This window comes from Vulpes vulpes, chromosome 12, assembly GCF_048418805.1.
Source record: "Vulpes vulpes isolate BD-2025 chromosome 12, VulVul3, whole genome shotgun sequence".
NCBI lineage: Eukaryota > Metazoa > Chordata > Mammalia > Carnivora > Canidae > Vulpes > Vulpes vulpes.
This window is the reverse complement of record NC_132791.1, coordinates 57,557,753-57,584,503: the sequence shown is the minus strand read 5'-3', so window position 1 is coordinate 57,584,503 and position 26,751 is coordinate 57,557,753. Positions and strand designations below refer to the sequence as shown.

At 40.0% G+C, this 26,751-nt stretch overlaps 1 protein-coding gene across 1 annotated transcript in view; it reads left to right on the top strand.

Annotated features, from left to right (window-relative positions):
• CCDC192 (coiled-coil domain containing 192) overlaps positions 1 to 26,751 on the top strand; it is a 263,844-nt gene that overhangs the window by 184,119 nt on the left and 52,974 nt on the right. Inside the window, exon 5 of the mRNA XM_072728647.1 lies at positions 5,550 to 5,682. Within this exon, the coding sequence (XP_072584748.1) occupies positions 5,550 to 5,682 (133 nt within the window). The remainder of the gene's footprint in view (positions 1 to 5,549; positions 5,683 to 26,751) is intronic.

The window sequence follows — 26,751 nt, the reverse complement described above, 5'->3', positions numbered from 1 at the left end:
CTGGGAAGAAAAATCAGCCTTTGGAATTAAACTCGGTTCAAGTCAATTCAGCTACTTACTTTCTAGGAGATCATGGTTACCATGGTCTGCTCAAGTTCTCTGAGCCTTCAACTCTCTCACCTATAAAATAGATCCAGGATCATAAATAACAATTAGGTATTATCAATGAGCAGTGGCTGCTGGGAGTGTGGACTAAGGATGGTGAAGCCAAGTAGGCAAGCCAGGGTAAAAGAATCCCAAAATCAAAGGCCTACTGTGGAGTAGAAAGTAAGCTATGAGGCATATATTTGTCATTCCTGGACTTCTAAAATATATACCCAAGGATAGCATAAATATAAAACAAAGTAAGAGATGTGAAATTGATTTTTCAAGCCAAGTTGTATCCAAAAGCTACTATCACTTTTATTAGTTTTATTATTAACAATGGACTATTAGAAAAGAAATGAAAGGAGAAATCTGCTTATATGTTCTGTATTCAAATCAAATTCTCTCATATTTCCTTGGTAGTAAGCATTTTATCCGTGGCCCTCTGGAGACAAAACCTGTCTTTGTTATTATATATGCTAAGTAAAGAGGGTAGGCTGAATGGGGTGGATTTCAGACAAGGTGGGAAGAAGCTATGCTCCAGCAAGCCTGCCACAGATGCCACAGGCATTAAGAGGTAGGGCTTTAGGAAGTTCCTCACATCATTCCACAGAGGCAGCCACCTACTTTGCCAGGCATCAGGCCAGCTCTGGCAGGAGATTTGATCAAGGCTATTTGCATCTCTGTTTTCAGGACATTAAGTGTTGTCTACCCATACAAAGTGAGGAGGAGATCAATGCAGTTCTGCAGAAAGCTTAATTTTGGAGAAGGAAAAGGGGGAGGAATTGGTAGAAGATGGGGAAGGAGAAAGAAAGAAAACAAGTCCAATCTTGAAAAAAGAGAAATCTTGCTTTCAATGAAGTACAGATTTCATTTTCTAAAGTGTGATTAAGACGTCTTTAGAAAAGATACTTTAGTATTTTTAAGGGAGGGTTGAGAGTTTCCCTGATGTGTTTCAAGGAATAATGATAAAACAGAAAGATCTATCCTCTCCTTGGCAAACATAGTACTAGGTACTGCCATTTATGTGTATGTCACAAAGTATGAGTATGTCATTTATGTGTTATATGATATGGGATCAAGGGCCTGGAAGTGTCATATGCCCAGCCCAATTTCTCATGGCCAATAGTTGACAAAGCCCAGCCTCAGAATCTGAGGCCACAGTTCAAAGTGTGTGGAAAGACCAAGAAATTTTAAACAATGCTGGCAACTTTGTGTTGTAACTCATCTATAAATAGTTCCCTGACAGTTTCTAATTCCCGATGACTTGGTATAATGCAAGCTATTCAGCAATGTGATATGGATAGATATTTCCTTTTCAAAACATTGCATGAGTACATGATTTCCTCCCTCGGTCTACCCTGTAGGAGAAGTAGGAAAAGAGCAAGGTAATAGGAATTTACCTCCAAGCTATAAAGCCTTCCTCTCCTTTCAGTAATCATGGAGAGGAGTTCCTAGTTACTAAGGAGACAACAACAGACTCCATTAGGTTCAAGTACAACACTTAGGTTGCCTGGCTATAGAAAGCCAAAAAAGCAAAGGAAAATATTATCATTGCTGAAATCATTTGATGTCTATGACTAATAAAAAACATGTTGGCAAACTGAATTTTTAGAAATGCCCAAAGGGCTAGGTTAGAGCTACGAATTAATGGCATACAGCAGTTCTGTCTGAAGAAAAGGAAGAAAAAAAAAAAGATGTTAAACTCTTTTAAAATTTATCTGAATAACCAAAAGGTCCCCACAGAAATCTTAACAATCAATTTAGGTTCTTTATTCAATTTTTAACTTCAATCTAAATTTCCCTTCTCCTTTCCTTATAGCTAAATAATAAAGTTTGCACATTTTGAGTCACGTTATCCTTGGGTTATGAGGGCCCTGGGGGCCTCTTTTACCTTCTTATGCAACATCTCACTAATTCAAGAGTTATTTTTAAGGGGTCCCTGAAAACTGTACCCACTTTAGAGACTCTGAGGGCTGAGGTGTCCATTCATGCATGTGCTGTGCCCCTCAGAAGCTGGAGGAAGCCAGAGGTGGAAAGAATTGGGGGTAAACCAGACCTCTAATTACCTCTAGACCTAGGTCCCAGAGGTTACTATGGGCCTGCCTGAAGATGTTCATCCAGCCTTTGCTTGATCATTTCCAGAGCAGGAGGCCTTTGACAGGACCCATCCTATCTTGTTATGAATGCAGCTCTGATTGTTGGAGGGTGCTTTCTCATGCTGTGCCAAAATTTGCCTCCTCTTGCATTTTATACCTGTTGTTCCCCATGGTATCTAGAATAATACTGTTTAACTCAATTTCCTCTCCTCTTAAATAGTACCTTAGATTACTGAAGTCAGACATTTTAACTCCCCTGTATATTGTCCTCTCCAAACAAATATCCTCAGTTTCTTTCTTAGATCATAAGACAAATATTATAACAATAAAAAAGGCAAAATATATGATCACCACAAGAGAAAGACAAAAAGGTGGTCTGGAAATTGGAATTTTTTTTTAAGATTCATTTACTTATTTTAGAGAGAGAGAGACAGAGAGAGTGTGTGAGTAGGAGGTGGTAGAGAGAGAATCCCAAGCAGACTCCCTGCAAAGCATGGTGCCAGATGAAGGGCTCAAAAAGGGGCTTAAACCAAGAGTCAAATGCTTAACTGATTGAGCCACTGAGGCCCCTGGAAATTTAATTTTTTTTCTTTAAAGGAATTAAGTTTTTTTAACTGAAAAGCTGAAATGTTTAACTGGCATTAAGAATCATCACATCTTTATATTAAGACATATCCATCAAGTTATTCTATCCATCCAGTCATCCTATTGAAAGAGAAATGTAGCTTGATAAGACTTTTCCTTGGTGACACCACCCCAGTTCCCAGAGGCCACCTCACCAAATCTCTCAAAGTTGTTTTTAGTTTTTGCTTTTGTTTATGATTATCAATGCCTACTTTGAGAAAAGTTTCCAGAAAAATACTGATCTGCATTATAACACATTCTGAAAAGAAGGTGAATACCATCTATTAAGAATTAAAAGACAAGCAATGTAAGGAAAGGCAGTCTTCTGTGCCTACTCCTTTCTATATTGCATTAAACAAGATTTCCAACACAGAAAAGCTGAAAGAATTTTATAGTAAATACCCACATACTTAATAACTAGACACCATTACCTCATCACCGATCAATATCTCTTTCCACCCATCATCCCATCTTACTTTTTTACGTATGTCCATGTAGAGTGCATTCATCCACACACTTACCCTAATGTGTCAATTTGCATGCTGTTACTGTTTTTGGTTCTTTTCTGATACTTTTAGTTAGCGCTCTCTTCCAAATCCCTTTGCCACTATCTCCCTCGGTATCACTCCTCCCACATTCTAGCCCCAAAGTTCTACATGATAATAACAAAATTTGAAAAGTCTGAGCATGGACAGTATTTTTTTTTAAAGATTTTATTCATTCATTCATGAGAGACATAGAGAGGCAGAGACATAGGCAGAGGGAGAAGCAGCGCTTGCAGGGAGACTGATCTGGGACTCCATCCCAGGACCCCAGCATCACACCCTGTGCCAAAGGTAGACATTCAACCACTGAGCCACCCAGATGCTAGGGACTGTCTTGAAGTAGCATCAGGAAAGGACACTGAAGACCACACAGGGCCTCAACGACATTATCACCTCAGGCCTGGGATGGACGAGATCCTCAGGAATGAGCCGGCACAAAGCAACTTACAAGAGAGGGTGGTATGGATGAGCATGCCAACCTTATAGTTTACTATGGGAAATACAGCTAGCTATCAAATACCCAGGCCCAGATATTTCTTGATCAACTCCATTTCTCTCTGAACTAATCTACAGGACCAGCCAGATGGTGAAGGGTTTTGGTGAACAGAAACTCAGTAAAGAAGGTCTTACTGGGGATCCCTGGGTGGCGCAGTGGTTTGGCGCCTGCCTTTGGCCCAGGGCGCGATCCTGGAGACCCAGGATCGAATCCCACGTCGGGCTCCTGGTGCATGGAGCCTGCTCCTCCCTCTGCCTGTGTCTCTGCCTCTCTCTCTCTCTCTGTATGACTATCATAAATAAATTTTAAAAAAATTTAAAAAAAAAAAAAGAAGGTTTTACTGGTATGGAGCCTTATCAGCATTGATTTTTCAACAGCTGGCCAGCACTATGCCTGACACCACAGGGGTGCTTCATAATTAGTACAAAGATGAAATGAATATGTGAATACTAGCTACTACACTCTAAGAGAACTGCTGAGCAGACCAGAAACTCATGTTGTGTGGATCAGGGCACCTCTTATCTGCACTCTGTTGTTGAACCATGCCAGTCTACCCCTCCAACTCCCTTTAAAGAAGTTCCATGACTACCATTATCATTCGAATAACATTCTTTTTTAGCCACATGTATGGCATTAATTCAGCTTTCATGAAATCCTAATCCTGCTCTGGTCTGAAAGACAACCTGTCTTTAAAATGGGGTTATCTATGTCTATATAATCCCATCTTTGATGAACTGATTTTACTGGCTTTACTCATAAAAAAAAAAAAAAAAAAAAAAAAAAGATTCCCTGCTACCTAAAGTTTCCCCTGATGTACAAAAACCATTCCTTTCCCTATCTCAAGATTTATGTCTGATAAGAAATGTTAGTCATTTATTTTCTGGGCTTCCTAATTACCCATCCACAAAGACTTGGCAAAGTGAGCTCTTCAGTGGAAAGGCAGCAACACAAGTGTAAATACAACACTTTTCACAACAGACAGTTTTTCTGCAATGATAGATAAATCTAATTTTGACAGTTATAAAGTCTCCAGGTGAATCCTTTGGTTAGGCAACAACTTCCTAAAGTAGTTCAAAGGTTTCATTGTCAAAAATCAGACTATTTTATAGCAAGCAATTCCTATCTTCTATTGCTTAGTGATTTGTACTCCTGACCACTTTCCCTATACAGATGCCACAGTAAATATCTGTAAATATCAGCATTTCATGGTAGCATCCCACTCTTCAGAGATTATTTGAACACAAACCTTTATGGTGTCAGAATGGAAAACGACACGGAAGAAAGTCTCTCTGAAAGAGGCTCCCTCTTTCACGTGAGTTTTCTTACAGACTGGGAAAAAAAAAATCAGACACTTTTAGGCATTAATACCTCAGTGTAAAATGCCAACCACTGACTAGAGTTGCTTTCTAACTGCCTCTATTATAAGCAACCAAAATACAAAGTTCAGATGCATATTAAAACCCTTAGAGAGGGTAAAAGATACCCTGATGTAGAGAGTGGCTTTGGTTGCTAGGTATTGGAATGCTTTGACAGGAGCACATGCACTCGGTTCCACAGACCACAGAAAGGATTCAAGCTTGATAAACAGGGAACAGTTAATCAAAGCTGGGCTTCAAAGGCCATGTTTGTTCAGACTTCATTAGTTCTTTTTATTCCTTTGATGCATCTGTCTCTAGTGACAGAAACTCTTATTTTTTCAAGAAACTAAAGCACAAAAGGAAACTGAAAAAGCTGCAAACTGATTTGGCAACAGCGAAGCAAGAGGCTGCCATCACAGTCCTGGAACTCAATGAGAAGATAAGGACTCTATGTGAAGGGAAGCCAGCCCCTAGAGGTCAGTATTACCATGTGACAGTTGCACACTGGCCTCCATCCTGTGTGAGGTATACAGTTTTACTGGCAACAGAGCAAAAAGCGGGGCTCTGGTGCCAGGCAGCCATGCTGGCCTGGCCTGGCCTGGCCTGACCTCCATTCCACATGAACAGTGGCATTACACCAATTACTGACTCCTGGCTGGGTTCACTTTCACTGTTAAGTGAGGTTGAGAATGAAGAAGAGGTCCTTTAGAGCAACTGAGGTTCCTGAAGCTGAGGAGCTGGGCTAAATAGACCTGATAAGTGTCTTTGCACAAGCTGGGTGGCAGTGAGGGCAGGGCAGAGTCTAAGGAAGAAGTGAGGGATGAAGCTCTGGAGTGGAGTGAGGAGTGGAGTTTGTCTCCAAGTGTGGACAGGCTTGTTTGCTCAGGCAGGCACAGGAAGCTAAACAGTGAGCGTTTTAACACAGGGCCAACAAACGAGCCAGGACCAAGCAGGGAAGGCTGGGTGAGGATGCTATCTGGGTGATTCAGAAAAATGTTAGTGATTTTTTTTGGATTTTTGAACAAGTCTTCTCTAAGGGACTATCAACACACATTCGGGAAGGAAAACCCCTCAGACTGTCCTCATTAGGAATGATACGAGTTAACATTCAAAACTATGTGCCAGGCATTTGCTAAGCACTTCACATGTATTTAATTCTCAGAAGAGCCTCTGAAGTAAGTACATTTATGGATTCCAGAAGAATAAGCGGAGGCTTAGGGATGTTGATTACTTTGCCCCAGGTTAGACAAGTGTGAGCAACACCTAGGCAGTCCGCCTCCAGACAGCCACTTACCCTACCCAGTGTGTCTGCGTACCTCCAACACAGCAGGCTATTTCATTCCTGCTCAACAGCAGCGAGCAAGCCTCGTTCTGCCTGGTGAATCGCTCAGAAAACTGTGGTCCTCTGGATAAATGCCTTCCTCTCATGTGTGGCACTCTTATAAAGCCAGAAATATGCCATTATTCTTACTCTGGCTTCCTTTATTACTCATGAATAATTCTGGAAAAAGAGGAGGATCGTGGAAATAAATGGAGGAGGAGAAGGTAGGCGATGTGGTGGCTTCAAGGAGTGAGACACATCCAGCATCCTGGCCACATGGTAAACCTTTAAAATGAGTTTGCTATTAATTTTCTATTTTGAATAGCACTTTCCCAGGGTTGAAATGGCACGTAACACGGTCATCTTGAAACACATGCGGAAGGGCAATTTGTTTTTCTCTCCCACAGAATAAATGATAACTTATGAATTGACTTTTACCACCATGAAAAGTTAGAGAATAAAATCCATCCAAGGATATTATCCATTTAAAGGTCTTTATTCTAGGGCATCATAGCCAGATTTCAAGATAGTTGCATAACTAGAAGCTGATAATGATTGTACATCACTTTGGAGAAAGTTCTCTAGTTCACCTGAGAGAAGCTTTCAACTTCTCAACCCTATTTTGAATCTAGTGAATAAAAGATCTTATTGCAAGGTATATAAATCTCATTGTTGACAAAAGTATCATTCGCTGCCTAATAACAATTTTGTCCCTTTGATATTTTAGTACGCCAAAATTAAAATAACACAGAAGTACCAGGACTCTAATGATTTGAGAGTGCTTAGAAAACATGAAATCCCACCTTCTTTGTCTATTTTCTCTCTATATTTGTTGTTTTTTCTTAAAGCTACCAGTACAGAAAAAAATATAAAACCCTAACGTATGGTGAATAGATATAGATTTAAATAAAGACAGGTATTCTAAGGTCATTTATGGATGAAAACAGTGACTCTTTGGACCTATATGTTGCTTCTCTTATTTGGTGGAAAACTGAACTGACTTAAATAATTGCACTTTCTTGCTCTGCCTTTGCTCCCACTTTCCTCAACCTGAATTCAATAGCTCAAGAGATTGTTAAAGTACTTGTGGCCCCAGAGTCATATTAGTTTTCATTCTCAGAGACTTTGGTCACCTTGTCCTACCTCTCAATACACTTGAAAGTAAAGCCTGCAAAGATGTTGGTAACTTTAACACACAATGACCTCCATTTAACCACACAACAAATAAGACTGACCCACCTCCCACACACACATTCCTAGACTAGAACAACACCCTTCCCCTAGTTATCTTGTGTCCTTTTATAAAATGTTTGTTTTCAGTTCTCAGATCTCTGTTTGCAAATGACAGATGTCCCAGTCATAACAGCTTAAGGAGAAAGGGTGATTTATCGGCACAAGTGTAAACAAACTAAGAAAGGGCATGCTATGAGCCATATAGTCCAGTGGATACAGTCTCAGATACCGTCAGAACACTGTCTCTCATCTCTGCTTCTCTCTTCATTGAGACTTCATTCTCTCAAGTGAGATGTCAGAAGAGACTGGAAACATGGCCATTAGCAACTATGGGCTGCCCTCATCTTCCCTCCAGAGAGAAAAGAAAGCATTTTTCCACTAACTCCAGTTATAAAAAGTACAATAAAGCACTCTGTCCTGGCTTGGGTTGGGCACCCATGTGAGGACATGAACCAGTCTGTGGCCAGAGGTGAGGAACTATGGTTGGACAGGCTTCAGTCATGCACCTGCCGCTGGGGGTGGGGTAGAGGGAAATCAGAGTGGAAAAGAAGAAGGTTCTGACTGGCAGTTCCCACTAGAAATACAGGGCTGGATTTGGAAAGAAGCACTTCCTTCAAGGAAGAGGTAATCCATTACTAGAAAGAAAGAGTGAGGGACAAAATCAACTTGTCCAAAACACTCAACTAGTGGTCAAGTTAAAATAAAATGTAATGCTTAATGAGTCACCCATCCATGAGTATTTGCATTTTTTAAATAGATTCTTCTTGATGAACAAAAGACCTTCATAATCCAGGAAATAAATGTCCAATGGTATAATTTCAGACCTCATAAAAATAGACAGTGAACCACTTTGGGAAAGGAGTCCCCTTCCAACCTCCATCAAGTGATATCATGATTGCCTAGTCTGAGGGCTTGCCTTTTGCAACAATTGGAATTGCAAGAGGGAAAAAAATTTTATTCTAAATGACATGATACTGGAATTAACATAAAGCTATTTTTCTGTTATGGTTACAGATTGATGCCTATAGTTCTGACAAGCAGATTAAGATATTTCCAAATAAATTAGAATATCTTTTACCCAAATGTGCATTTTTTTTCTTTGTTTGGTTCATTTTTCTAAGTCTATATTTTTAGGTTGCCATTTAGCTTCTCTGATCCAGAGGGATATTCCAGAATATCAGGAATACCTTTAAGCATATTCATATTGATGAGCAGTGAGCTACCAAACTTTTCCTTTTCATATAAACACAGTAAACTACTTCACTGGCTATGTACTTAAATTACTTCCAAGGAAATAAATGATTTAAGTCAATGGAAAGTTCAACTGAAAAGAAAAACACTTTTATTATAAAACTGGCACAGCAGGAAACTTACTTACAGTCTGAGTGTTGTTTGTTGATTTTGCTTTGTGCAAATAATCACAGCCCAAGGCAGATTTCTTCCGTCATTTCCACAGCCTGCACTCCAAGTGCTTACTGCTTTATTTACTACCATAATTCAGTGAAGTGTCTATCGTACCCATTTAGAGTCACCTTCTGGTAAACCTTAGTAAGCAGGAAACTAAGGTTAAATTTCAAAAACTGTCTTTGCTTCTTTTGACTTAAAAGTTACTCTGCATAAGACATTTGTGACTAACTCATTGTTGGTACATGAGCATTAAGTCACTTGCTGTGAGGAAAGCTCCTATCTTTGACCCGAACATCAGGGACCTGGTTGATAGATTTCAAGCAAGTGTACAAAGCACTTTTCCTTTTAATTCTTTCCTCCTAATATGCATAGCTAGTATACCAAATAAGGTATCTAGCTCTGATGTGCAAGTTCCCATTGCCCCAGTGACAGCCATATCAACTCTAAATCATCTCTTGGTCTTATTTCTGTTAAGAAGATACTCCCAGTTAGTGCAGGTATATCCCAGGGGAAGCTGATTCAGGACTCAGTGTGCATTCTTTTCTGGGAGGCATGGACAAGGACTGACATTTTGGTAATTTTCAGTGACACAAGACAGTTTTTAAACACTGTTAATTTTAAGAATGAGACTATTGCTGTTCTATATTGTTTTAAAAAAAATCTGGAAATTTATCTCTTTGTCAACATCCCACAGCAAACTGTGATCAATATTTCAAGAGTATCTTTTATCATGATGTCTCCTCCCCTCCCCTGAGGACTCAGCCCTCCTATTTTCTCTCCTCCTGCAAACTCACTCAGGATCAAAGCTCCTATTACAAGTAGGTGTCAAAAAACTGGGATTTGAGGTGATAAGAACGTTCTGGAATTAAACAGGGACAGTGGTTGCACAACATTGTTAAGATAGAAAAATGAATGAATCGTACACTTTAAGTTGGTTAACATGGTGTATTTTACGTGAATTTTGTCTCAACTGGGGAGAAAAAACTGTGATTAAAATGATCCTCACTAGGATGTAATGACTAACACCCTGTCAGGTTTAAGTGCATTTTAATGAGAGTGCTTTGGGCCTACATAAAATCTTAACTTGGTAGAGTTCCAAGCATTTAGAGAGAGGTCATATTCCTATTTACTGGAGTAAGGCCAATCTTGTGTAGTTGTCCATTTGTGTCTAGGTTTTCTCAGCAATGTCATCCTGTCCTCTTGACTTTCTCTAAGTCTAGCACTTTGAAAGTCTTCCTCAGACTAAGAATCAAATACTTGATCAATAGTTCTGTGTGCAACCTTCTTTCACCACTGAACACATATTTATCCTACCAGAATTTTCAAAGAAAGTAACAAGGAAGGCCTTGGGATTTCATTGTTTCAAATGCTGGGACCTTGTCAAAATGCACTGTTCACCCATTTCATCAGGCTGCACAGGGTTTGGTCTGATACCTGGGCAAAGCATAAACAGGTAGCCTGTACTTCTCTACTGCTGCCAAGGCTGTGACTGCCTTGACAGAAGGTGACAACAACTTAGGAAAACAAAATGTGGAGATTTCCCCCTCAAACATACATATTATTATGCCAACATCTGCAGAAAAGGGTTTTCTATAAAGCATTCTTATTGAGAGCAGCCTGGGTGGCTCAGCGGTTTAGCGCCCCCTTCAGCCCAGGGCGTGATCCTGGAGATCAAGGATGGAGTCCCGCATTGGGCTTCCTGCATGGAGCCTGCTTCTCCCTATGTCTCTGCCTCTCTCTCTCTCTCTCTCTCTCTGTGTCTCTCATGAATAAATAATAAAATCTTAAAAAAAAATAAGCATTCCTATTGAATCCTCAAATAATAGAAACTATTTCAATGTGGGATATTTTACATGTAGACCAAGAAACAACAGTATTTAAGAATAGGGACAATGAGAGTAGAGGAATGGTAACTTCAAGATGTGCTAAGTATAAGAAGTTCCTAAGGAGTTCTAATATTTACCTCATAGGTAAATTTGTCTATTTGTCTTTATAATATCTAGGTCTCATTCAGAGATTGCCTGTCAGTTTGTTTCTTCCTTTGTCCTCCAAAGTCTTTGTGAAATAGTGTGGCTTCCTGAAATGGAGTCCCACAGCCAAAGTCTGATTTCAGAAGTTCCCTCAAGGATAAGCAACTGCTCCAGGAGTCCCTGCAAAGCTTAGGGGTGTATTTCATGAAGATCCTGAGAAATGTTATTCACTATATGCAAATTTAGGGTGGTTCTAATTTTCAAAAGGACATCCTAGAAACCTCTAGGCCTGAAAATCACTCATGTGAAAATTAGGTGTTGCCTAATTTGCCTAGGATTTTGTTGGTTGCCAGGGACAAAGACCAAAATGGAACAAGTGTAAGCAGAAAAGCAGCAAGAAGGCTGAGACACAGGGCATGGACTGCTCATTTGGCTCCTCTTTGCTACTGGTCCTACTTGAGCTACCGCATGCACAGACCAGAAAAGACAACCTGGCTGCCTCGGTCTATAGTGGACATCTGTTTCTGCCTGCTCAGAACCACTTCCCTCTTTCTTTGGTGCAAGAAGCATGATTTTCTGTGGGGGAAGAGTTCCTGTCCCATTTTCTGAAGTTCTATAGGATTGTTCACCACAATGTCTCTTCTTCCTTGGCCCAGGGGAAACCTTGTGACTAGCTATTTTACTCCCATTCCAAGTCTTTTTTTTTTTTTTTTTTTTTTTTTGCATTAAGTAGTCAGTGTTGGCTTATAATACTTGCAACAAAGAACTTTAATTTATACCCAACTCCAGGGAACAGAACTTCTTTCTCACAGAATCTATTCAGAGTCTCACAGAAGGAATTTGATCAACCACGATCGTGTCACATTCTAACCCATGGATCAATTGCTATGGCCAAGGCAGTGGGATGTTATCATGGACCACACCTGTGTCATGAGCCAGAAGTCAAGGACTACATGTTATCAGATAAAAAGAAAATGGGAAAACTTTCTGGACAAAAAACAAAAATACCTCTCACTGACCTCTATTTTTTTTAAGATTTTATTTATTTATTTGAGAGAGAGATTGAGCATGAACAGGGGGAGGGGCAGAGGGAGAAAGACTCCCTAGTGAGTGAGGAACCTGATGTGGGACTGGATCCCAGGACTCCAGAATCATGACCTGAGCCAAAGACAGGCACTTAACTGACTGAGCCACCCAGGCATCCCTTTTATCTATTTTAGTTAAACTTTATAATTTTGGAGAAGATACCCATGAGCTGAAGATCAGTTGTATCTTGTTAAGAAAATACAAAATTTAGGTGCTTTCAATTTCAAACTGCATATTTAGGCCCTTCCTTTCCAAAAGGCCTGGAAATCTATTTATTTTATAATTAACAAAGGGTAAGAAGATCCATTCTGAAATTTTGGTAGGGGTCCAAAATTTGGACCTCTGCTAGTTATATCAGCTGTGGGAATTCAATGATCTCAAGATTTCCTCCCTCCTTTGTTTGTAAGACTAATTTTGGAATTATACTATTACCAGGAAATAGGGTCCCTTCCTTCTGTCCATCCCTTAGGAATTTTTTTTTTTTAAGTCGCCTGGCTTCTGTATCCAGAGAAGTTGGATAAAAGGGCAAGCAGCAGTTAATGTCAAACAAGGCACATGGGAATTGGAGCTTGATCAGTTTCAAAGGTTTCCTACTTAACCACGGAGACTGCTATGATCTCTAGGAGAGCATGTGCTGTTTGCCATTGCTGTTAAATAAACCATATTAGAGCTGAGAAGGAAGGTGCTTCCTTCCAAGCAATTTGCAGAGAAGCACTTAAACGTTCCTTTGTCAAACACCAACAGAGGGACGTTTGTCAACATAAAATGAGTTGGAGAATTTGGGGTTGCAGACAGTTATCAGCCAGCTGGAACACCAATGTAGCTTTTCCTGGTACAAACATCTTGGTGCCCAAATAGAAAAATGTTCTCTCCTGCATTCCCCAGAAACCTCAATATTATTTCACTTAATGACTCAATGTTTCCTGATAGGAGGTTGAAGTAGAGAATAGCTATGTTAGTCATATGAATAAATTTGGAGTAAGTGGATACCTTGGGGAGGCTTGAGCTCATCAAATTGAGAAAGGATACACAGAACAAGATTCCACTGGACAAGTGAGTGCCTTTTGTTTGAAGGCAGAAGATTTCTGGTGTTAGGATAGTGTTAGATATTATACTCTTCTACATATATTAGATATATACCCCAATGCACATTGTAGTGGTCTATTAGAATATTTGTTTTTAAAGATACACTGCCTTGGACCAGATTATCTTACTACACTTCTACATTCCTCAATCAAATAAAGCCACAATTTGATGCTGGACAAAAAATATGTAACTAAGAAGAATTTTTTTTTAATTTTTGTGTATATTTTTTATTGGAGTTCAATTTGCCTATATATAGCATAACACCCAGAGCTCATCCCATCAAGTTCCCCCCTCAGGGCCCATCACCCAGTCACCCCATACCCCCCACCCACGTTCCCTTTCACTACCCCTTGTTCACTTCCCAGAGTTAGGTGTCTCTCATGTTCTGTCATCTTCACTGATATTTCCCACTCATTTTCTATGCTTTCCCCTATAATCCCTTGCACTATTTTTTATGTTCCCCAAATGAATGAGACCATATAATGTTTGTCCTTCTCTGACTGAATTACTTCACTCAGCATAATACTCTCCAGTTCTATCCACATTGAAGCAAATGGTGGGTATTCGTCGTTTCTAATGGCTGAGTAATATTCCATTGTATACATAGACCACGTCTACTTTATCCATTCATCCGTCGATGGACACTGAGGCTCCATCCACAGTTTGGCTCTTGTGGACATTGCTGCTATAAACATGGGGGTGCAGGTGTCCTGCCGTTTCACTGCATCTGTATCTTTGGGGTAAATCCCAGCAGTGCAATTGCTGGGTCGTAGGGCAGTTCTGTTTTTAACTCTTTGAGGAACCTCCACACAGTTTTCCAGAGTGGCTGCACCAGTTCACATTCCCACCAACAGGGCAAGAGGGTTCCCCTTTCTCCACATCCTCTCCAACATTTGTTGTTTCCTGTCTGGTTAATTTTCCCCATTCTCACTGGTGTGAGGTGGTATCTCATTGTGGTTTTGATTTGTATTTCCCTGATGGCAAGTGATGCGAAACATCTCATTTGCTTGTTGGCCATGTCTATGTCTTCCTCTGTGAAATTTCTGTTCATGTTTTTTGCCCATTTCATGATTGGATTGTTTCTTTGCTGTTGAGTTTAACAAGTTCTTTATAGATCTTGGAAACTAGCCCTTTATCTGATATGTCATTTGAAAATACCTTCTTCCATTCCATGGGTTGTCTTTTAGTTTTGTTGACTGCTTCTTTTGCTGTGCAGAAGCTTTTTATCTTGATTAAGTCCCAATAGTTCATTTTTGCTCTTGTTTCCCTTCCCTTCATAGATGTATCTTGCAAAAAGTTACTGTGGCCAAGTTCAGACGAGATCGGGCACATTCAGGGTGGTATGATGTAGACTGTGACCAAGTTCAAAAAGGGTGATGCCTGTGTTCTCTAGGATTTTGCTGGATTCTTGTCTCACATTTAGATCTTTCATCCATTTTGACTTTACCTTTGTGTATGGTATAAGAGAATGGTCCAGTTTCTTTCTTCTGCACATAGCTGTCCAATTTTCCCAGCATTATTTATTGAAGAGACTGTCCTTTTTCCACTGGATAGTCTTTGCTGCTTTGTTGAATATTAGTTGACCATAGAGTTCAGGGCCCATTTCTTGATTCTCTATTCTGTTCCACTGATCTGTGTGTCTGTTTTTGTGCCAGTACCACACTGTCTTGATGATCACAGCTTTGTAGTACAACCTGAAATCTGGCATTGTGATGCCCCCAGCTCTGGTTTTCTTTTTTAATATTCCCCTGGCTATTCGTGGTCTTCTCTAATTCCACAAAAATCTTAAGATGATTTGTTCCAACTCTCTGAAGAAAGTCCACAGTATTTTGATAGGGATTGCACTGAATGTGTAAATTACCCTGGGTAGCATTGACGTTTTCACAATATTAATTCTGCCAATCCATGAGCATGGAATATTTTTCCTCTCTTTGTGTCTTCCTCAATTTCTTTCAGAAGTGTTCTGTAGTCTTTAGGGTATAGATCCTTTATCTCTTTGGTTAGGTTTATTCCTAGGTATCTTATGCTTTTGGGTGCAATTATAAATGGGACTGACCCCTTAATTTCTCTTTCTTCAGTCTCATTGTTAGGGTATAGAAATGCCACTGATTTCTGGGCATTGATTTTGTATCCTGCCTCACTGCTGAATTGCTATATGAGTTCTACCAATCTTGGGGTGGAGTCTCTTGGGTTTTCTATGTACAGTATCATGTCGTCTGCAAAGAGGGAGAGTTTGACTTCTTCTTTGCCAATTTGAGTGCCCTTTATTTCTTTTTGTTGCCTGATTGCTGAGGCTAGGACTTCTAGTACTATGTTGAATAGCAGTGGTGAAAGTGGACATCCCTGTTGTGTTCCTGATCTTAGGGGAAAGATTCCTAGTGTTTCCCCATTGAGAATGATATTTGCTGTGGGCTTTTTGTAGATGCTGAGAAATATTCCCTCTATCCCTACCTTCTGAAGAATTTTGATCAGGAATGGATGCTGTATTTTGTCAAATGCTTTCTCTGCATCTACTGAGAGGATCATATGGGTCTTGTTTTTTCTCTTGTTGATATGACCTATCATATTGATTGCTTTACAAGTATTGAACCAGCCTTGCATCCCGGGGATAAAACCCACTTGGTCAAAGTGAATAATCTTCTTAATGTATTGTTGGATCCTATTGGCTAGTATCTTGTTGAGAATTTTTGCATCTGTGTTCATCAGGGATATTGGTCTATATTTCTCCTTTTTGGTGGGGTCTTTGTCTGGTTTTGGAATTACGGTAATGCTGGTCTCATAGAATGAATTTGGAAGTATTCCATCCCTTTCTATCTTTTGGAACAGCTTTAGTAGAATAGGTATTGTTTCTTCTATAAACGTTTGATAGAATTCCCGAGAAACCATCTGGCTCTGGACTTTTGTGTCTTGGGAGGTTTTTGATGACTGCTTCAGCTTCCTTGCTGGGTTTTGGCCTGGTCAGGTTTTCTATTTCTTCCTATTCCAGTTTTGGTAGTTTGTGGTTTTCCAGAAATGCACCCATTTCTTCTAGATTGCCTAATTTATTGAAGTATAGCTGCTCATAATATGTTTTTAAAATTGTTTGTATTTCTTTGATGTTGGTTGTGATCTCTCCTTTTTCATTTGTGATTTTATTAACTAGAGTCTTTTCTCCTTTGATTTAATAAGGCTGGCTAATGGTTTATCTATCTTATTAATTCTTTCAAAGAACGAACTCCTTGTATTGTTGATCTATTCTACAGTTCCTCTGGTCTCTATTTCATTGAGTTCTGCTCGAATCCTTATTAACTCTCTTCTTCTGCTGGGTGTAGGTTTTATTTGCTATTCTTTCTCCAGTTCCTTTAGGTGTGAGGTTAGCTTGTGTATTTGAGTTTTTTCCAATTTTTTGAGGGATGCTTGTATTGCGATGTATTTTCCTCTTAGGGCTGCTTTTGCTGTGTCCCAAAGATTTTGAAAGGTTGTATCTTCATTTTCATTAGTTTCAATGAATCTTTTTAATTCTCTAATTTCCTGGTTGACCCTTTCATCTTTTAGCAGGATGCTCTTTAACCTCCATGTGTTTGAGTTTCTTCCAAATTTCTTCCTGAGATTGAGTTCTACTTTCAAAGCATTGTGGTCTGAAAATATGCAGGGGATAATCCCAATCTTTTCATATCAGTTGAAACCTGATTGTGACCCTATATGTGGTCTATTCTGGAGAAAGTTCCCTGTGGCCTTGAGAAGAATGTGTATGCAGTTGCTTTAGGATGGAAAGTTCTGTATATATCTGTGAAATCCATCTGGTCCAGTGTACATTTAAGGTCCTTGTTTCTTTGGAGATGTTGTACTAAGAAGATCTGTCATTCACAGAAAGTGCCATGTTGAAGTCTCCCAGTATTAGTGTATTATTATCTAAGTATGTCTTTACTTTGGTTTTTAACTGATTGATATACTTGGCAGCTCCCACATTAGGGGCATCAATATTCATGATTGTTAGGTCCTCTTTTTGGATAGATCCTTTAAGTATGATATAGTGTCCCTCTTCATCTCTTACTACAGTTTTTGGGATAAACTGTAATTTATCTGATATGAGAATTGCTACCCCAGCTTTCTTTTAAGGACCATTTGAATGGTAAATGGTTCTCCAACCTTTCATTTTCAGGCTGGAGATGTCCTTCAGTCTATGAGTCTCTTGTAGACAGCAAATAGATGGGTCTTGCTTTTTTATCCAGTCTTAAATTCTGCGTCTTTTGATGGGATCATTTAGCCCATTCACATTTAGAGTTACTATTGAAAAATATGAATTTAGTGTCATCGTAATACCTATTCAATCACTGTTTTTGTGAATTATTTCTTTCAGCTTCCTCTTTCTTTTACAGGGTCCCCCTTAATATGTCTTGCAGAGCTGGTTTGGTGGTCACATAGTCTTTCAGTTTCTGCCTATCTTGGAAGCTCTTAATCTCTCCTTCTATTCTGAATGACAGCCTGGCTCAATAAAATATTCTTGGCTGGATGTTCTTCTCATTTAGTACCCTGAATATATCCTGTCAGCCCTTTTGGCCTGCCAGGTCTCTGTGAAGAGGTCTGCTGTTAATCTGATATTTCTCACCATATAAGTTAAGAATTTCTTGTCTCTTGCTGCTTTAAGGATTTTCTCTTTATCTTTGGAATTTGCAAGTTTCACTATTAAATGTCAAGGTGTTGAACGGTTTTTATTGATTTTACAGAGGGACTTCTCTATCTCCTGGATCAGAATGCCTGTTTCCTTCCCCAAATTAGGGAAGTTCTCAGCTATGATTTGTTCAAATATGTTTTCTGGCCCTCTGTCCTTCTTGGTGCCCTCTGCAACCCCAATTATATGTAGATTTTTTTCCTTCTGAGGCTGTTATTTATTTCCCTTAACCTTTCTTCATGGACTTTTGTTTCTCTCTTTTTTCCTCAGCTTTCTTCCTTGCCATGAACTTGTCTTCTCTCATTCACTCTTTCTTCTACCTCATTAACCCTCATCGTTAGGACCTCCATTTGGGATTGCATCTCATTTAATTGACTTTTAATTTCAGCCTGATTAGATCTAAATTCTGTAGTCATGAAGTCTCTTGATTCCTTTATGCCTTTTTCCAGAGCCACCAGTAGCTTTATAATTGTGCTTCTGAATTGGCTTTCTGACATCGAATTGAAATCCAAAATCTGTAACTCTGTGGCAGAGAGTACTGTTTCTGATTCTTCTTTTGTGGTGAGTTCTTCTTTCTAGTCATTTTGCCCAGTGCACAGTGGCTGTATGAGACAAGAATATCAACCACAACCTAAGTAAATTTCCCCCTAGATGATTCTGCCGAGGTCAGAGACCAGAAATTGAAAACAAAGATCAAAATGAAATAAAACAAATGGACCACTAAAGTGAAAAACAAATTTTAAAACAAAGTAGTAAAAAATAAAAGGCCAGGAATCCTAAAGAAGAAGAGAAAATAAAAACAAAAAAAGACATAGAAAAAAGAAAAAGAAAACGAGAAAAAAAAGGGGGGGCACTGGGAGATGGTGGTGGTGATGAAGTTGTAGTGGATGGGGAATGTAGTCTACCTGAGGGGTTTTAGAGGGTGACCCTCTTATTTATAGTATATTAAATTCTATATGTTAGAAGATGCTCAGTCTCAAATTTATATAAACCAGAAATACTTGTTGAGGGCCCTAACACTGACCATCAAAACATAAATGAGATAAAAGAGGAGGGCAGAATGGGAATGAGGAATCTCACAGAATGAACCAGCATGGTATACCACTTGGTTCTGGGTGCATACTGGTCATGTTTTAGAAGGTATTAACTTTTGACATTTTAGAACAAAATGAGGCAGAGAAAAGACAAAACACAAAACAAAAAAAGCAACATATCTTGTATACCTCCCAAAATCAACTTGAGTGTGTTGAAGGGAATCTAGAAGTGGAAAATATATCTAGGACCTGTAATTGTAGAAATATGGAAGTGAAACAGGAAGAAACTTAAAAATGAAGAGGTGGTAAAATATTGTAGCTAAGGTGGGAAAAGAAAAAACATGGAAATTTACAATTGATATAAAAACGAGTTGTACTGGAAAAAGGAAGAAAAAAATATAGTAGGGGAACCCTGTAGTTCTATATCCTGTAAAACCCTCTGACTTCCCTTGGAGCTTCACAGCGCTGCATGGTCAAGAACTTGCCCTTCCCCCGTGCTTCCAGCTGGTCTTCTGGGGGAGGCGCCTGCCGTGCCGGTTCTCAGGTGTGTGCACCTGGGGAGATGCTCCGCCCCTGCCGGTGCCGGGCTCAGTGGGAGCTGTTGACCCCGTGAGGCCCCTGTCCCCTGGCGGCCCCACCCCTCCCAGGCACAGGGTGACACCAGGAGGCACAACCCCACTGGCGGCGGCCAGGTCCCCAACCCTGGCGTCAGCTCCCGCAGTACCGACCGCAGCTCCCCGTCCGCACTGGCCTGGATGCTCCGGGGGCAGGGGGCGCTGACCCGCACAGCTCGGGGGCCCCCGGCGGCGGTGGCAGGAGCGTCCCCGCTGTCCTGGGCCCTCCCCGCCCCCCTGTCCCGGGGGGAGCGAAGGATCCTGGGCTCGGGGCCTGCGCTGCTGGGGTCGCTCCCGGGGCCGCGGCTCCCGAAGGCAGCAGGGCGCAGCCCCCTCCCCCGGAGCCCCCGCCTGACCGACCGGCTGCTCCCTGAGGCCCCGCCGGGCGCTCCAGCCCTTTACCGCGCTCGGCCCGCGGGGTGTGGGGCGCCCTCCCCCGGGCGCACGTCCTCTGTCAGCGACCCCGGGGGGCTGGAGGCCCCACGGCCCCTCCTGCGGTTCTGCCCGGGCTCCCTGCTCAGCGCCTTTCCCTCCAGGAGAAATCCAGGGCAGATTTTTAAAGTTCCTGCTTGTCCGGGGCGGGGCTTTCCTGTTCCGGAGGCTTTCGCTGCCTGGCCTAAGCCCGGCTCCTCGAGGGGGCCCTACCCCCCGCTGGATTCTTTTTAATTTTGTTTCCGCCTTACTACTTTGTTAAAAGCGAAAACCCTTTTCTCTATAGCATTCCAGCTGTTCTCTAAATCTCAGGTCAAATTCATAGGTTGTCAGGATGATTTGAAAGTTATCTAGGTAAGTTGGTGGGGACAGGTGAGTTGAGGACCCTACTCCTCCACCATCTTGCCCTCCCCCCAACTAAGAAGAATTCAAGAATGAATGTCAGAGGTGGCTGGGTAGCTCAGTCAGTTAAGCATCTGCCTTTGGCTTAGGTCACAATCTCAAGGTTCTGGGATTGAGACACACATCTGGCTCCCTGCTCAGGGAGATGTCTGCTTCTCCCTATGCTCCTGCTCCTTCTCTCTCTCTCTCTCTCACACATACATACATACATACATACATACATAAAATCTTTTTTTAAAAAAGTGAATGCAAGAGGAACAGCATTATTCCTGATTTGCTTAATAGGCAATTGGATATAGGAGAAATATGTTAATTATGCTGGCATAATGATGCTTGTAAGATCTGAAAATGTTCTTGCTCTTCTATAGATACTTTCCTTAATCCCAAAAATTATAGCTGAGAATGTTTCTCTGCTTTTCCAGTAAGACCTAGAAGTCCTGCCAGGCCAAGCTGTCATCTCAACCTAGGCCCACTGTTAGAATATCTGCTCAACAAAGATGGTCTAGACATGGTCCAAGGGCCCATTTTTTTCATTGGCTCTCCCTAACGAATAAGGAAAGAGCTCTGTTCCTACTCCAGGGGATTTTGAATAGGACTTGACAAACAAAGGTGGGAAGAGCCCTCAGACATAACTGATCTTGAATTGTTATCAAGTGATCAATTATAAATTCAAAAGGTGAAATTTCTGAGGCCAAGGAAATAAAAGGATACAAAACAGATGGTGGCAAGGTACATGTATGTTTCATGAATGGACAGAAAAAAGAATTATAAATTATGAGTCCTCAAAGACAGAAAAAGCACTTACAAGACTGAGGTCAATAGGATAAAACCTTCTTAGTTGTATAGAATCCTAGCATTACCTTCATTCTTATGTTCCTAAATTTCCAAGGTAAATAGGTAATAAAATTTTTATTACACTGAGCTATGTATAAGAGGATTCTGACTTCAGGTAAAAGTCTCATCCTCTAAACTGATCCCAATAGGTCAACAACCTATTTGTTAAGAGTCCCTTCCAGTCTCTTTATCCCAGCTGACCACAGAAACAATTTTGATGGCACTTTAGGGTAAATCTAATCTATAAGAGTGCCAAAATGTTTGGGCTTATCCCAGGTTGCTAAGTAACTTTTTGATAAAAGGTAGTTAATTTTCGATATGCTCTTATTTTATTTTTTGTAAGGTATGCCACAACCAGATACTATTCATTTTCATTTAAAGTTACATATAATGTTAATCCATATAAAATTTTATTTACTATCTTTCAAAGACTACCTGGAGTTTTAAAAGGAGAATTATTTTAAAATATACTTTTCATTTCAAAGTTTTAATATCTCACAGATCTGGAGAGATCATATTACTAGAACTAAAAATCAAGATACCAACTGACACAAGATCTAGCATATAAATTTACATTCATACTCAAAATTTTTGAAATTAGGGAGTGTCTGGGTGACTCAGTCAGTTAAGCACCTGCCTTCAGCTCAGGTCATGATCCCAGGGTGCTGAGATTGCCCTGTCACCTCTAGCTTCCTGCTCAGCAGAGTGTCTTCTTCTCCCTCACCCTCTGCCCCCCCCCCCCATTCTCGTGCTCCTGTGCTCTATCTCTCAAATAAATAAATCAAATCTTTAACAAAAACTATTTGAAATCAGGATTGTGCTACAGAATCTCAGATATATTATCACTAAGAGTTTTAAAAAATTTTCATGAGATACTGTAAATGCCACATTTATCTGATTGATTTTACTTGTAAATCTTAGCAGCAAAGAGTCATGGGCTCTTAGAAGAGAAAGTTAGTGGAGTGTAATTAACACCACAAATCCAGGAGACTGTCAGGAGACACTGAGGGAAACATAGAGCCGCCTACTCTAAAAGTGAAACATAGGGCTTATCTTTCATTAATTGTCTCCTAAGAAAATATTAGAACTAGACTTTATATAATCCATCTATCTTAATGCTATAAACATTTCCAGATGCAAGTAGCTGATCTTTTCTTTTTCATAATCATAACTTTTCCATATAAGTCCCAAGAGCCAGTAATTGAATTTGAGAAAGGATGTCCTTCTTTTGAAGTTGCTTTTGATCTAAGGCCAAAGGAAAGTAATTTATTTAGCAGAAGCTGTGGGCTGTAAGCAATAATGTATATGTGGGAATATTGGCAAGTGAAATAAAGTACCTTAATTTATTTGTCAATAAAGCAGTACCAAGATGCTAAGAATTCAGTTCAGAATAAATTCTTAAAGAAATGGAAACTGACTTGAGGTTTCCTTTTTTCCTTCCCCATGAGCACATGCTGATGAACACTCTTATTTATGTTATATAAAAAGGCTTTGGTCTTTTAAAAACATTCCCAAAGAAAAGTGATAGGCCTACAGTCTTTTATTGCCTCAATGACATCAGCTTACCTTTTGGTTAATTTAAAGTAATAAATAAGGGATCCCTGGGTGGCGCAGCAGTTTAGCGCCTGCCTTTGGCCCAGGGCGCGATGCTGGAGACCCTGGATTGAATCCCACGTCGGGCTCCAGGTGCATGGAGCCTGCTTCTCCCTCTGCTGTGTCTCTGCCTCTCTCTCTCTCTCTCTCTCTCTCTCTGTGTGACTATCATAAATAAATAAAAATTTAAAAAAATAAAGTAATAAATAAATACTCTCACCCTTTCTTAATGACTGGTTTCACATGTGTATTTCTATTTTGGTGAAATTTTATTTATATTATTCCTAGAGTTATTTCATGCATCCATTATATTAAACCCTCTTTGGTGCTTATGAAAGTTAAGCAAGAGTAAAAAAAATCTCGATTGAACTTCAAATCACGGGAGGGGAAAACATAATGAAAAGTTAACACTAGAGAAGTAAAATCTACATTAAATGAGCAGACTTCGAACCTAATTGAAATACGACAACCATATGCAGCAACTAGGAATGTTTCCTAAAGTACCATTCTGCTTGGGACCTAAAGGCTTTGCACTAGCTACTTCCTCTTTCTAAGGTGCCATAACCTTTTACCCCAATCCCTATCCTCGCCCTCTTCTGTCTTCTGATCCTTCTTCAGAACCTCTTTTGCAACTATTTCCACCACCACTACCATCTCCCCACCCACTCTTTGGTCTTCCCATGACTTAGGAAACCAAAAAACCTTAAGTATACCAAAATCATAACATCTATTATAAGTATCTTTTGATTATTCTTTCTTTTTTCACCAATAGACTGGAGATTTCTTAAAGAGAAACAAGAGATGGTGTCTTATTTTTCTTTGTATGCACAGCCTAGCACAGTGTCTGATGCTTGAATGGTCATGAAATGTTGGATGGATGGATACTGAATAAAACTTAATGGGATCCTGTCCTGGTGTTGTATTGCTTAATATGTTTATGAATTGCTAGGTGATGGAATGAAATTACTTATTAAGTTAAATATTCTAAACCAATCCACGTGGCAGATTTACCAGGGGACAAATTATACTTTCAGATTGCCAGTGATACCTATGGAGTTGCTAGCACAGCTACCGGCTCCCAGGTTGAAGTAGATTATCAAATCCTGGGATTGATTTGAACTATTACTTGTTGTTCTGCACTGTATCATACATAATAGGTTGATTCTGACTTAATCTCCAAATGTGTTACTTTGTGATTTTTCACTTTACCATTTCAACTATTACCAATGCCGTGTACATATAGTTAGATGGCTTAAAATCTGGCACCCATAATTCAAGTCAGAGATTTGTCATTAAATTGGCCAATCCTGTAAAACTGAACTGACCATTAGTTCCAAAGTCCTTTATATCTACTCTTTAAACTGGCTGGTCTCCCTGCCCTACTTAGCACTTTGGACCAGTACCTAGCATTCTTGTGTTGGCCATAGTCTATGTCTTAAGCCACTCTAACTCTCACCAGCATGCAGACCACTTCCTGAATTCTTCCTGACATCCTCTGGCTTTATCACTGGTCAGTAATCTTATGATTATTTATTTGGTTTCAGTACATCAGGTGACATCTTGGGTTCTCACTCATTTAGAGACTGACCAATATATCCCTTGATGTATATCTGCTTCCAGACATTTATTTAGATAATATCCAGACAGATTATAGACAGATATTTAGGTAATATCCTGCCTAATCCTCACCCAGAGGTTAGAATTCTCTCCCCTGTGGCATGATGCTCCCATCAAGTTAGTTTGGTTTCCATAGATACCAAGATCTCTTAGAAATTTAACCTTCAGTGGTCTGGCTCAAGTCAACTGCTGCTTACTTTCATTTAGATCATGATTATCTAATCCCTGTTCTTTCACCAATGGTCTTGTTTCTTTTATTCAAACATCTCAGCACTTTACATTAAAGGAAGAATAATTATGTACTGTTTTAGTTAATATCATTCTCATAGTCAGAAATACTTCAATGGCTTCCCATTGCCTGTGAAATAAAATTCATATTTTTTTAGCTGACATTCAGAGCCCTCCATGAATTGGCCTCAGCTTTTTTTTTTTTTTTTTTTTTTTAATTTCATTTATTTACTCATGAGAGACACACAGAGAGAGGCAGAGACACAGGCAGAGGGAGAAGCAGGCTCCATGCAGGAAGTCCAATGCGGGACTTGATCCCAGTAATCCGGTATCACGCCCTGAGCCAAAGGCAGGCGCTCAACCACTGAGCCACCCGGGTGTCCCTCAGCTTATCTTTCTTTTTTTTTTTTTTTTTTTTTAATTAATTTTTATTGGTGTTCAATTTACCAACATACAGAAAAACACCCAGTGCTCATCCCGTCAAGTGTCCACCTCAGTGCCCGTCACCCATTCCCCTCCAACACCCGCCCTCCTCCCCCTCCACCACCCCTAGTTCGTTTCCCCGAGTTAGGAGTCTGCTTATCTTTCTACTCATATTCCCTCTCTCCATCACTTGCCTGACAAAACCTCTGATGGAAGCCCTCTATGTATGTTCTCCACTCCTGCCAACAAAGTAACAAAACCTGCCTGATTGGTTTTACTTTGCATGATTATAGACCTCAGATGAGCATTTAACTTTACCCAGCAAAACTGCCAGAAACTTTTTTTCAGGAAGCTACTTTCTCACTCCCCAAAACAACTGTCTGTAACCCTCTTATCTCTTCTCAAACTTTGCTCCGCTCCTCCACGTTACGCCCAACTGATGACCTCACCTATAATTCACTGAGAATACACAAGTCGTCAAAAGGGGATTCTTTCATCTTTCCACTGCCAAATCTAAATTCTTGCTTCATATTGTCACATGTGTTCTCCTGATTGCTTTTTCTTATCAGTGGAAAAAGTGTTCCTCCTCCCATTCAAGGTTCCACCCTCCTACTAGTATCCTGACCTTGTGGTTCTCACCTTCCTGGGTATGTCACCTATTTACCCTACTTCACACTTGCATCACATACTCTTATTTTCCAGCTCATTCCTATCTGCATAGAAACATGTTGGTAACTGACATCCCTGCAATAACTTTCTCTGATTTCTCATCACTCAGTACCTTTTTCCCACTCTGATTCTAAGGTAAACAACTCCACACAGTTTTCAATCCATCCTCTCCCTCCAATTTGCTGTTTATTCCACGAGTCTTATTCTTTCCATTCTATTTAGATGATGGTGTTCCATTGAAAGTGCTCTAATCAAGGTCCCCAACAATCTTCATGATGCCAGACTCAGTGTTCACTTTGCTATGTTCACCTTCCTTGAATTTGTAGTGTCATGCAACAAAATAACCCCTTCTTTCTTCTTGACACATTTCCATTCATGGAATTCTGGTTTTTCTTCTTCCTTATTAGTTACTTCTTTCTCTAATTTGTTGAGGTCTACTATATAGAATCTCTAAAGATCTTCAAGACTTAGTTCAAGGCCTCTTCTTCTTCTCAGTCTTCAATTTTTCCCTGAATTATTTTGTTCATTCTTGTGGCCTTACATATCACTGATAGCCTAATAATCTCAACATTTGTATCTCTGGTCCATCTCTTGCTCTTTGAATCCAGATTCATATGTTTTCAGGAGAACTTTTTATATTTCCTCTTGTTTATCTAACCTTCTAACTTAACTCTGCTTCAAACATGGTTTTTCCCTATCTTCTCCCATCTTAGGCAATGGCATTACCACCTACATGGTTGCTCAAGCTAAATATATTGGTAAGAAGAAAAGTTACAGATTGAGATTATTGCAATAAATAAGTGGAGTTCTATGATATAAAATAAAGGTTGGAATAGAAATGAAAAATATGTTGATCAGGTAGGTAGGTCAGCAAAAATCTCTTTAACAATGAAAGGACAGGGGTACCTGAGTGGCTCAGTGGTTGAGCATCTGCCTTTGGCTCAG